Below are 12,966 nucleotides of genomic sequence, written 5' to 3'. Positions count from 1 at the left end.
GTTCAACCAAAAGTGAAAATCATTTATTCATAGACATTATCTACTCACCCTTACAGCGAATGAAGGTCGGGTTTAGTGTTTTAGTCCACTAAACACTGCTGGAGTTTCACAGGAAAACAGTGTTGCAGAATCAATATTGTAAGTGAATGATGATCAGTTTTCAAATGTGAAAATACAACAGATATGTAGTCCCTGTATAACACTTGTTCAAGTGCTATACCCCTTACATGCTGTTCATTATCATGTGCACACTGTCACACCACACGCACACATTTCAGATGGGGTGCACACGCACATGAATGTGGCTTCAAACTAAGGATCTACAGTGAAGATTTTGATCACCTCAGTATGTGGGACAACAAGTGGGACACCTGGTCACCCTAACCATGACTTACCTTAAAGTGTATTATAGACCCACAGCAGGTTTAAATCATATATGTTTCCTTCAAATTAAAAAAAACAATGCATGCTGTAAAGTCTGCTTGTACTGATCAGGTTTCTTTAAAAACTTAATTTAATGAGTTGATTTACATTTGCACGGTACGTTCATTCAGCAAATACATTAAAGTTAAGACATTAAAAGTCTTCAAGTTAGAGGAACTCATGTTTATAGGTTGTGAAGTGTTCTGAAAATACTAGACATTTTAAGTTTAAAATGAATAAACTTTGTATATTTACAGTAGCCTAATGAAAAAATATTCCACTAAATTCCTGTGTGATTTATTTTTTACAGTGTAGTTATTCATGCTGCTGCATGTTTTGTCTGTATGTGTGTGTGTGTTTGAATGAGTGTGTGCATTTGTGTGACAGAGCAGCTGAGTAAGTAAGTTATCACATGGTGGGTTTGTGAGTTGATTGCATTTGAGCAGCAACAACAGCCCCTGTTTTAATCACAAACCTGGGATCAATACTCTATTCAGCTGAACTAGTCTGTGTGTGTGTGTGTGTGTGTGTGTGTGTGTGTGTGTGCGTGTGCGTGTGTGTGTGTGTGAGCGTGTTTAAAAGGTAATCTAGATCACAGAGGCCACAGCAGATGAGGAGAGACAGTCTTTGAGGAGAATTTGCTTTGAACTAACCTATTTTCAGGTCTGTATTTTCTGCAGCACATGTAAGGGCTTGCTCTCCTGCCTGAGTGTGTGTGTGTGTGTGTGTTTTTATCTATTGTGGCAGGCACAGTGGCAGGATTGATAATATGAAATATGAATGAGTGCACAATGCTGATTATCTCTCTGTGTGTCTTGCTGTTATTAGCCAACACTGGTCAATACAGTCTGAGGTTCTGCTGTATTGGAATAACCTTTCACCATGTTTATAAAACAGGCTGCCTTAAGATTTTACAGCTTTTATTAGCCGTGCATGTTCACCTCATCTTGACTCTATAAACCAAGGATCAACCTCTAACCCTAACCCTAACCCTAACTCCACCCCTCTTCACCTCTACATTTCAGGCATTGATCAAATCATTAGGGGAATTTGTATTGAATTTGTAAAAAAAATACAAAAGTGTGTTTTCAGTATTTCGTTTAATATAAGCATGTTAAACAGATTATCTGAAGTAGGATTGTATGAGGTATTTTATTGATAGTTGATATAATTGATAGTATATTACCTATAGTAGATGGTGGCCAAAACAAAGTTGTGGACAAGGTCAGCAGCATATTGTTTTTTAACCACTCCATCCAAAAAATCAATAATGGTTCAACTGTCACAAAGTAACACAATCAGACTAATTGAGGCAGCGGTAGACCAGCAAATTACATGCTCTGCAAGGAAAAATTACTGATTTTACTTATGGAGTCTGCTGGGTTTGGGGAAAACAAAATTTGGCCTACATACCAGCAATTTCCCATTGGAGAAGGCTGTCTGATGGCCAAGTAAAAAGGTGAAAATATTCTAAATATGCTGTAAAATGAAACCAACACTTACACCTTTTTTAAGTGGCTAAAATACAGTTTGTTACTGACCCTGTCCTTACTTAGCTTCTGTGCTGGTACGCCTCTCTGCTTCTCCAAACTTGAAGGCATATTGAACGATATCTACTGTGGGTGATAAACTTATTATGGATAAGTACCTCATACAACCACACTTCATATTATCCAAACTATCCCTTTGAAACTTCATACATTGTAGTACAGGGTAAAAAAATATATTTAAATATGTTCAAAAACACTTAATGATGACACTGATCAAATATGATTTTTGTTTTTTGAGCTCTCAAATTTTCAAAGATGCATTGTTTATTTCAGGCAATTTCACCCTTCAGTAAACACATCACAACAGTACTTTGTTGTGATTGTTTTTGCAAATAATTAATGATATCTGTTCCCAGTCAGGCTGATCTTCACCATTTGAACCACAGCGACTTAGTTCATTCGAATTAGAGGAGCTGCTTTTCTCAGCCGTTTGTAATCTGACACTGTCACTGTTTGCTTGTGTTAGCTTCATACTTATTCAGTCAATATCCTTTCAAGTGACATACAAACATGAAGTACAACAGTATTCTTATCTTGAGCCACAGTGCATTTTAAAAATCTAAAAATTATTAATATGAGCTCTTAAGAATCACTGGCACAGTGTTGACTGGATGCAACTGCTTAAGAGACACGTTTTTCATGCAATATGACATTGTGTGTGAGTAAGGGTGTGTAGCTGCTGGCATGCTTGTTTTTAGTAAATGACTCTGAGCCTTGCTGTCAGATTGATGGACTGCATTACACACTCCTATTCAACCTGTTGTGCAGCTTAATGCTAAATGTCCCGTCACCACCAATGTCACCTCATAGAGTCAGCTGTCAGCGACACATCGGACGCTTCCTGCAGCAGAGAGGGCTGATATGATGAATCTGTCAGCTGATTAAATCTATAGAGAAGTGGTGTCAGAGATAAATCTTTTAACTCTTTGGATGCATTATAAATATTCATGTGACTATGTTTGTGTTAGGCTGGTTGTAGGTCTAAATTAGGTTTTATTTATTTCCAGGGACTGTTTTATTTTAGATTATGTTTGGATTCTAAAAACAATATTTGCAGGGAAAACACTGCAGTTTAATCATTTTTGTGCATAGTTTATGTAACTTTGAAGAACTCTGGGGGCATGATTTACTTTTTCTGCCCTTTTTTCATTTAACTTTCTATTAGGCAAAGTATTTTCCCACACCTAAATCTCATCTAAAGGTCCATTTGTTAGGTTTCAGGGCTCCAAAACTAACTTTTTCTACTTCCACTACAGTTGTCCCTCCTTTAAAACAGTTTGCTCCATCTGTCAATCTAAAAGTAAGTAGACCTATAAAGAACATACTGAGGATAAACAATATTTATTGAATAGACTATTTTCTAGAGAAACTTAAGTGAATATTGACATGAACATCAAACATTGTAGAAAAAATAATAAAATATAACATTGAGTGTTGGCTTTGCTGCTTGGTAATTAGTTCAGTCCATTATTTTATTTTAAATACAATATGTCAATCCATTGTTTTCCATCATGCATCACTTCAGAATTGAAACTAAACCTTGACCGAGAGACAAGATAGTCATTTTGTTCATTTATGTGCTCCAGAGGTAGCTGTTGAAAGCGCAGGTTTCATTTTTTGCACCCATGTATGAACACATGTTCACATACAACACAGTTGTCTTTGTGTTTATGTGTTTATATACTGTTGCTGTTGCAGCATTCTTCACATGTGATAAAAAGTTGTATTTCACTCTCACTTTTGTCAGGCACAAAGTCACTGAACACAAAGAGCAAGACAGACAGACCACAATATGACCTGCCTTGTTAGCACATGAACTCAGTTTAAACTTTGATTGTCACCCGCTTTGACAAGAGGTTGAGGTAGCTCCCTATGCAACTTGCATACATGATGCTTGATGATGATTTGAAAAAACAAAACAAAAAATGGGGCATATTTGAAAGTTGCACTGGTGCTCCTGGCTATACAATTTAGTAGTAGCACTGTGGTTGCAAAATGCAAGCAAATATTCACAGTCTCAAGAACATCTATAATTCTGTGACAAATGTGTAAACACCATCAACTGGTGAAGATCATGTGATATAACTGAAAGCCCTGGAAAAGCTAATAACTGGACCCTGGGATGAGATTTTTTTTAACCAACAACAGAATTTGTTATTGTCTTCCAACAACAACAACAACAAAAAAGATTGTGATTATGGTTGCTGCAAAGGAAACACAAGGTGACTGCTGACAGAAGACACATTCAGGGTTAGGTTAGATTAAAATGTAGGATGTTGCTGAATACAAATTACATAACAACTTTTGTAATCAGTAAAGTAACCAATTGGATTACCAAAAGATGTAAATTAATATGAATACTTGGATGCAGCCACAAACATCAGTTCCACAAATATTCTTTTTTTTCTCTGTAAACATCCTAAAACATTTTTCATGCAAATAAAATGCACTTGTGCTTAGAGTTCTTTTTTGTGGAACTGTTGAGCTAAGAAATATATGTAAAAAAAATAACCAACAAAATCACTATACCTTAAATGCAGATGTAATCAAAAATATAATCACAACATCTTTGACAATGTAACTATAATCTGCCCTTTTTTCACATGTAATCTGGTAACTGATTTTTTGTAATCTGATTATGTAAACCTGATTATGTGTAATCTGTTACTATCCAAACCTGGACTCATTAGAAACGTCCAACTGGTTTTGGATGTTTTGTACCAGTATCAACAGCACTGTTTTCCCATCTTTGTATCTGACAGTCATACTTTGCATGTCCACAAGAGGTTGCTTGTCAAGAAAATGTAAACAAAAGTAATTTTATGATTGGAAACAAACAGCCAGTGGTGTCTTTTTCATGGTGAGAAAAGTGGCTGAAATCTGGTTGAAAATCAGTATAAACAGCTTTTTAAAAATGTCTTTTTTTTTTTTTGGTGAAAATCAGTGTCCAAACGCAAGAAGCCTTATTGTAAATATCAGTTTAAATTTATTAAATATTTCTTATTGGGCTCATAATATAACTGCTTTACCTGTACCGTGGCTGCAGTGTAGTGTTTTCGTGTGTGTCTGTGTGTGTGTATCCTGGCGGTGTCCACACTGACAGTAGGACGCTGAAACATGTGGAGGGTTGAGAGAGGCAGTAAGACCCAGCGGAGGAGCAAAGAGAGAGAGAGAGAGAGAGGGAGAGGTGGGAGGAGAGAGGAGGAGGAGGGACTGTGTTCCCTCTCAGCTCTATGCGTTTGCGGCTCGTGGTGCTGGCGCGCCAGTGTGTGTCTCAGCCTGCCGGCGCGAGTGTGTGCATCGGTGCATCGCTGTGTGTGTGAATGTGTGTGTGACTCCAGCGCTCTCTCTGCGTACGACAGGTGGAGATGACATGACTGCGCTCGAGAGGAAGAAAGGGAAGGACCTGTAAGGGCTTCACACACACTGACACACACATAAACACACTTACCTTTTCGGCTACATTCCCTCACACACACACACCTTGAAATTCCTGCACTCTTCAGTTCAGGGAAGAGATAAGTTATAGAGTGTGTGTGTGTGTGAAAATGCTCTTTTTGCAGCATCTTATCACTCAGACTGTAATAGCTGACTCCATGTGTGCAGAGTGGACAACTCAAACACACTCATACACACACACACACATACACACACACACACACACACATACACACACACACACACACACACACACACACAGGGGTCCTGACTGTTATTTTTGATGCCTACAGACGTGGTCAGCAAGTGTTTCTGCGTCCTGAAGAGAGTTCAGCTCCAGCCCTGACGACCAGACAGTCCACCACGCTGTCCGAACAGCTCCAGGTAGGATTCACTCTTCTTCTTCTCTTCTCTCTTGTCCACAGTGAAAAACAGGATGCTATACGCTTCACGCCCTCTGCCCTCTCCTGTCTTCCCTCTTCCTTTCATTTCTTTCCTTTGGCCCAGTCTATAACAACTACAGGTAGACTGTGATGCATTCAGTATACTCAACTCTCCTGGTTTTCTCCTTCACGAATCAGTCTCAAACTCCCTTTTTTCTGTTTTTTCTTTTCCTCTCACTCACACACTTCTGTCCTGCTCTTTGCCTCTCATCATTCCCTCACTGTTCTCATTTTTGGGAACGATGAACTTTCGTCCGGAGGAGGTAAGTTTCAGCTCCTGTTGCTGCAGTTTTCTGTCATTCTCTGTTGATTGAATCATTGAGATACTTATTACTCACCTGGGGCTTCAGTGTGTGTGTGTGTGTGTGTGTGTGTGTGTGTGTGTGTGTGTGTGTGTGTGTGTGTGTGTGTGTGTGTGTATGAGAGCTCAGATAAAAGACTGGAAGATAAAACATACAACAGCAATAAAACATGAAAGGTAGGAAATTAAAGGCAGTGACATTTCTTGTTTGAATAGCGGATGAGTGCTGGTGCACAGCCGTCTCTATTTGCGTGTTAGATGCAAGTTGTATGTTTATGTGTGTGTGTGGGTTTTCCAGTTTTTCACTTGAGTTGATGCAATTTGTTTTTGCAATCCCCAGAGCAGTAAGCCTCATTTTGTTGTGTTTTTTTTTATTTTTTACGCTACATCTCGTTTTGCTCTGTCACGCTCCTTCTTTTGTATGATTTGCAACACACAAGCGGATTCCTAAAACTTAAAATTGCTTTTATCCTCAAATGTACCATAAAGCAGCATTGGTTTGAGCGTGTGTGTGTGTTTGCGTTGATACACGAGTGTGTTAGTGTGTGTGTCTGCATTTGTGTTTTATTGCAGAGGGATTTAATGTTGTTGGCAGCAAAATAGAAAAAAATGTTTGATTGGCTGCCAGTGTCGACATGTTCTGCTCAGACCCAATTACCTCGACAGATAGACACTCACTGTGATGCAGGCACGTGTGTGCGCACATTGATGACACACTCCTCAAACACACACACACACACAAATTTGCCATTCACACATGAAAGATAAACAATATTCTCTATGTTGAAATACATACTCATTAATTTATGTTGGTGTGTCAGTTATGTAAATATAGATACATACATATATATATCAGCAGATGGTCTCAATTTTTTCCCCAGACCAGGACCTCTTACAAGATAGAAAATACAACACCTCGTGTATGTCCCCTGGAATAATTTTAGTTAGCATATTTTCTTATACTTTATTTTCTATGAAAGAGCAACACAAGAGAAATGTTTTAGAAAGAAAAATATTTGCACCATGTCAACACAGGATACCCATGTAGAGACCCTAGTACCCATGCATGCATGACTGGTGGCTAGAAGGTTTATATATATTATATATTCAGTAAGTTATAGATTGTTAGATTAGAATGTAATCTATGAACTAGTTTAGATTTAAAAAATCTAAAATGTAATGGATAATGCACAGTGAGCTGGGAAATAAACCCAGAGAAGGTTTATTTCACAATAATGACACACTGACACGCTGTGCATGATCCCACTTATTACTTGGCCACTTAAAGCTACTACAAAGATCTTTAATATATTCATATGTATGTATGTTTTATGTAAGTACAAATCTGTTTCTATAATTTTAGAATAATAATATCTAATATTGATTTAAAAACAAAAAAAATCCTTTATTAATTTTTTATTTGATTTTATTTCAGTAATTTATATTGCTTATTGATTAGGATCAGAACTGCATCCATAGCAACAGTCTGCTATTCAGAAATAACAGAACATAGAATCATGTAACTGACCAATCAGAACTGAGTATTTAACAACATTTAGAGATAGATAAATAAATAAATGAATAAATAAATAACCCCCTCGCAGAGTACCACAGACCCCTATTTAAGAACCACTTAATTACAGTATACTCTCTGTGGAACAGTGTGGGTCTGCATGTTTTATATTTGTGTGCATCTCAACAAGTTGGTCAACATAACTCCATCACTTGAAATTTCAAGTGTGCTCTCCCATACTAACAGTCTGTTGTGTGTTTATTGAGATGATGCATTTGTTTTATTTTTTTCAACCTTTATTTATACACTCAGAGTGTGTTCCTGTGTGTGTCTCTGCATGTTTGTGTGTGTATCTGTCGTAACCATGCTAATGCTCTTTTGTGTCAGCCCTCCTCATGTCCATTTCCGCAGTCAGGTTGCGTTGCTGAAAGTCTTGCCCAGCTGCATTCCTGTCTTACAGCCTTTCTGTTTGTAAAGGGTTTGTTGCTGAAATGTCACCGCTACTGTAATCCTGTCTGTGTGTCTGTTTGTTTGGCTGCTGACAAACATGCAGTTTGGGTAGTGCCCCCTGCAGGAGATGCCTGAAAGAGTTTGTTTTGGTCTCGAAGGTGCGTTTAGAAGAATAAATTTCCTTGATCAGAGGTTTTAGACGTCTGGTCGGAAAGGTCATGTCATGACTCTTATCCTCTGATTTGATGGATTATGACAAAGATGTCTGCGAAGCCAAATGTCTGAGTGTCAAGAAACACTCTGTATGTGTTCTGACATCAATCTGTGTAATTGTGAGAACCCATGCTTTTGTATGTTTGTACAGTATGTAGGAGTGGAAGTGCTGTATGCATGCATGCGTGTGTGTGTGTTCATTTGTGCGTGTGTGTGAGCCATTGAGGCAGTAAAAGCAGCAGGTTAATCTCTTCTCAGTCTCCAGCAGAACAGATGTGGGGATTAATTCGTCAGGGAATCGGGGGTGGTGTTTACGTGCTTGGTGTGTCTGTGAGGGAGAGACTGCCGAGCTCCACTAAAATTCAACAAAATAAAGTGTTTGTGTGGCTCTTATGTATATATTTTATAAGCTCTGCTGTTTTGGGTGTTTGTTTGTCGATGCAAATTTATTCTCGGTTTCATAACTGTTCATATTCACACATACTGTGCTTCAGTCTGAGCCCTGCACTGGTGTACAGCCTGTGAGAGGCTCAACAAGTGTGTGTGTGCACCTTTAAAAAAAAATCAGTAGCTACACTTGGGGACAGGTGCGTTTATTTGCCTGTCCTGACCCCTCCCGCCTTCCCTCCATCTCCTCCCTTCAGCTTCCTGACAATCATTTGCATCTTTCTTCCTCATCACTCTGTCATCCAGCCACACAGATGTCCCTACATTTTCTTCTCATTTCGCAAAGGTGGTGTGCTAAAAGTGATGGAAAATCCTGGGCTGTATACTGAGGTGGAAAAAGGCCATTTGGACACAACAAATACAATTGAACAGCACGCAATTATGTCGTGTGTGGGTGTGAGTGAGTGTGTCCAGGAGCGCCATAGTACAGTAGCACCCCAGATAGATTGACCCTAATGACATGAAAGTGTTTCTGCTGGACGGAGCAGGTTTAGCCTACTAAAAATTTGTACTCTATAGGGTTATAATTTTCAAATTTGGTCTGACTTCACTGCTGGAGGAGAATGAAAAGAGAATTTTCTTATGGGAAGAAAAAACACAAGCAGCACATTGTGAGGGTTATTCCATTAGTTGCACTTTGCATGTGTCTGCCTGCCATCCTTGATTGAATTGTTCCTCAGATCTGACCACAAAGATTTGATATTATGATGCGAGATCACTGTTTCACTTGTTGGCCTGCATACAGTCATAACACTTCAGGCAACTCATTTTATTTCTCACTCTCATTATGTTGCTCTACCTCTTTTTCTCGAGATTGTTCACAAACTGTGTGTCTGCCTTTCATTCTTTTTTGTAGTTTGTTATAGCGTATCTGAGCAGCTAGCCGTTCACAGTCTTGATCAAGGGCAAAACAACAGGACATGCAGCTGAGATATTGATGTAGCTACAGACAGAGGGATTTTTTGAAGATTTGACACTAAACAGAAAATGTGATGTGTGTCTATTCATTTATTTTAAACCATTTGTAGTGCAGCTACTGAATGTCGTGTTTAGTAGTTATAAATCAAGGTAATTATTTTAGCCAAGCTTAGATTATTTTGGCAAAGCTGAAAGCGATAGTTTGGCACGTCCCCAGTTTGGAGAGGAAGGCACCAGGACTGAGGTGAAGCAATGAACTGCTGTTGACAGGTCAGCAACAAAACATGTTCTAGCCAATTAAAAAAGGTGAACCTAAAAAAAATCAGCCTTCTGTGATGGGAAACTATCAAAGTATTGCTCTCTCTCTCCAAACCAAACAAACTTCATAGCTGAAATCAGTCACTATACCTTCCTGAATACTGGAGTTGCTGTTCTTCCACTGCCTCAATGTTTTAAAGCAATAAAAGAAAGAGATTCCTTAATCAAAAAACGAAGCATCCAGAGTCAGATGCCATAAACCAGTGGAACTCCCCTTAATACCCCACATGAAGACATGAGGAAATGCAACATTTGTCTCTTGAAGACAAGACTTGGTCATTTCAGCCTCATGTTAAACCTCAAGAGAGCTATTCATGCCACTGTGACAAAAGCATATGACTGTCATAAATCTCAATGACATCTTTATGACAAGTTGAAAATGTACCACTTTACTTAAGATCAATAAAAACATATGAAATAACATATGAAAAAACATATGAAAATTTAATGTAATATTAAAACATGAAGCTAATCAGAATCTTTAAGTTTTATGTCAAAGTGTAGTGAAAAAGGCAATTACAGGTTATGCTATCTTAATTAATGTCAAGTTGTCAGAACATAAACATCTCCAACACTGTCAAACTTTGCATTAAAAATGACATAACTGTCTGAATGACACATAATCACGACAGTTATAAACATTTATGAAGACGCCTTCTTGTTCATGACAGGTGCCATGGCATGGTTATGACAGTGTTATGACTAATGCACACTCCTTTGAACAAAGTGTTACCTAATGTAGTTCCTCTAGCTTAAACTATTGAATCCATCTGCCACTCATGCAGTTTTAGTCCACTAATTGTGTTGCTCCTCCTCTTGGTTTTATTACATTGATCGCTGGTAGCTTGAATTAAACTATTGGGAGGATCTATAATGTTCTACAATTCCCAACACCGTTCTTCCATCGTTCTTCGACTACATTCGCCGAGGGAGCCGGTGATAACAGGTAAGGTGTGACATGCATGAGCAGTAGCTGCAGCAGTGGATGTGCAGTGAGCTGACAGCTTAAAATCGATCGCCCAGTTGGTGATGGCAGTAGGCAAGCTGGGTCAGTGCATCAGCTGATCCAGAGCACAGCGTTGTTGAGTTGTTGAGCGGTGTGTGTGTGTGTGTGTGTGTGTGTGTGTGTGTGTGTGTGTGTGTGTGTGTGTGTGTGTGTGTGTGTGTGTGTGTGAAGTAGCTTTCAGACTTTGAAAAAAATGCTGAAAAAGTTCTGCTTTATGCCAGACAATTACAGTTTAAGGGCTTATATTGCATTGCTCAGCTGGGTTTGTTATGATCTGATGATGAAGTAGATAAAAGTACATAAACAGCATTTCCTAGGAAACTTTCATGTACATCTTTTGTGTACATTCATCTTTTAAATTCAGGGGTCACTCATTTTTTCATCCATTTGATCATGATGAATGCAGAGCAGCCATTAAAATACTGCCTACCTGAGCTATGCATGATAAAAAACAAATCCTGTTCTGCAGCCAGACACAGACAAGAAGATGGAATCTGACAGTAAACATTATACATAAAACATTATTTAGCAAATGAAACACCACAGAAGTCAACAGATGTCAGCCAGCTGTATGTGTAGCTGAAATTTTCTGGATTTTTAGGTGGATCTATTTTCTCAGCTTCATTTTGAACTTCATATTTCCTACTATAAAACAAAATCATATTGTTAACCTCCATTTGCTTTTTATGTCTCTGTTCTAATGTCAGTTTGAAGTTCACAGCATCATTCTGTATTAATTAGGGTTTGATTGCAGTGGGACCAAAACACCACTCTGGCTCAGGCTATGAGAGTTTACCTACCATAGTCCTAGTAAGGATGTATTAATTTATCATTTTAATGTTTTATTGTAGTTGTCAGTATAAGGGACTCAAAAGGCTGTCAGTTCAGGCTGGTTTAGTGATTGTTTATGTATACAAATGCTGACCCTCAGGTCCCACATCAGTCATGAGCAGTGGTGAGCGAACCACTACACTGTGGTAGCAATACCATAATCTAAAATAAAAGTAAAGGTCTTGCATTCAAAATCCTACTTAAATAAAACTACAGAAGTATGATCAGAAAACATAAAAGCAGTCATTCTCCTGTGAGTGATATTAATTATGGATGACATTGTTAATACTGATTCATCATTACGCTGTAGCATTTTACTGTTGTAGCTGGTCGAGGTGGTGTCCTCTACAGGGCACTGAGGGGTCAGGAGATGCTGCTAATCTTTACCTTCTTTGTGAAATAGTGTCCCAGTTTTCCTATTTGAGCCCCAAAGAGCTGTTTAAACAAAACCACCTGAGAAGTTTAGACATCTGAAAACATGAAGCCAAAAAGGTTTGGAACAATCAGTCTGATCTCTGATGATATGGTGTCTTTTATCAGTCTAAGATGGGATTTATCTTTGTGAAGATTTATTAGATTAGCTGGGTTTTCTCAGGTTATTAGGAGATTTTTTGTATTTGAATTTAACTAATGTAACTACAAATATATACAACATTATGATGCAGTCTTCAACAGTGCACTGTGGCAGCAGACATTGAAGTCGATCAAGTTACACTGATGACACTATCCCAATGCTCTTGCTTTACCCACATCCCAAAAGTAGTTAAAATCAGTCAAATTTTAGTCTTTACAGTAATAGCTACAGCAGTCAGATAAATGTTGCAGAGTAATGGTACAACATTTACCAATGAAATGTAGTGGAGTAAAACTATAAAAGCACAAGCATTGGGATAAAATGTAGCTCTTCTCTTTATTTGACCCTCTCTGTTGCTGTGGCGGTGTTTCTCCTGTTGCAGGGCTCACTGTGGCCGAATTATCCAAATCCTAACACAGGGTAAAAGAGTGTTTTACATCACGGAGTCACACCAGTCTGGCATTATGTGCTGTAGGGTTCAAACCGATGAGAAAAATTTACACAAGTAGAGACCACTGGGCTTCGCCTGCCACGGCACTTT

At 38.5% G+C, this 12,966-nt stretch overlaps 1 protein-coding gene across 2 annotated transcripts in view; it reads left to right on the top strand.

The window, feature by feature from the left end:
* The window catches only part of pde2a (phosphodiesterase 2A), a 223,201-nt gene that overhangs the window by 65,585 nt on the left and 144,650 nt on the right, over window positions 1-12,966 (top strand). The window contains exons 1-2 of one of the 2 annotated variants that reach the window (XM_084718088.1): window positions 5,221-5,381; window positions 5,705-5,795. In XM_084718088.1, coding sequence (XP_084574214.1) covers window positions 5,347-5,381; window positions 5,705-5,795 — 126 coding nt within the window. In that variant the 5' untranslated portion in view covers window positions 5,221-5,346. Of the gene's footprint in view, window positions 1-5,220; window positions 5,382-5,704; window positions 5,796-12,966 lie in introns of those variants that run through there. The other variant, XM_084718087.1, reaches the window with a different exon arrangement.

The sequence above is a fragment of the Lutjanus erythropterus genome, chromosome 4 (genome assembly GCF_056507025.1).
Source record: "Lutjanus erythropterus isolate fLutEry1 chromosome 4, fLutEry1.hap2, whole genome shotgun sequence".
Lineage (NCBI taxonomy): Eukaryota > Metazoa > Chordata > Actinopteri > Lutjaniformes > Lutjanidae > Lutjanus > Lutjanus erythropterus.
The sequence above is the reverse complement of the archived record's forward strand: the minus strand, read 5'-3'. Positions and strand labels throughout refer to the sequence as shown.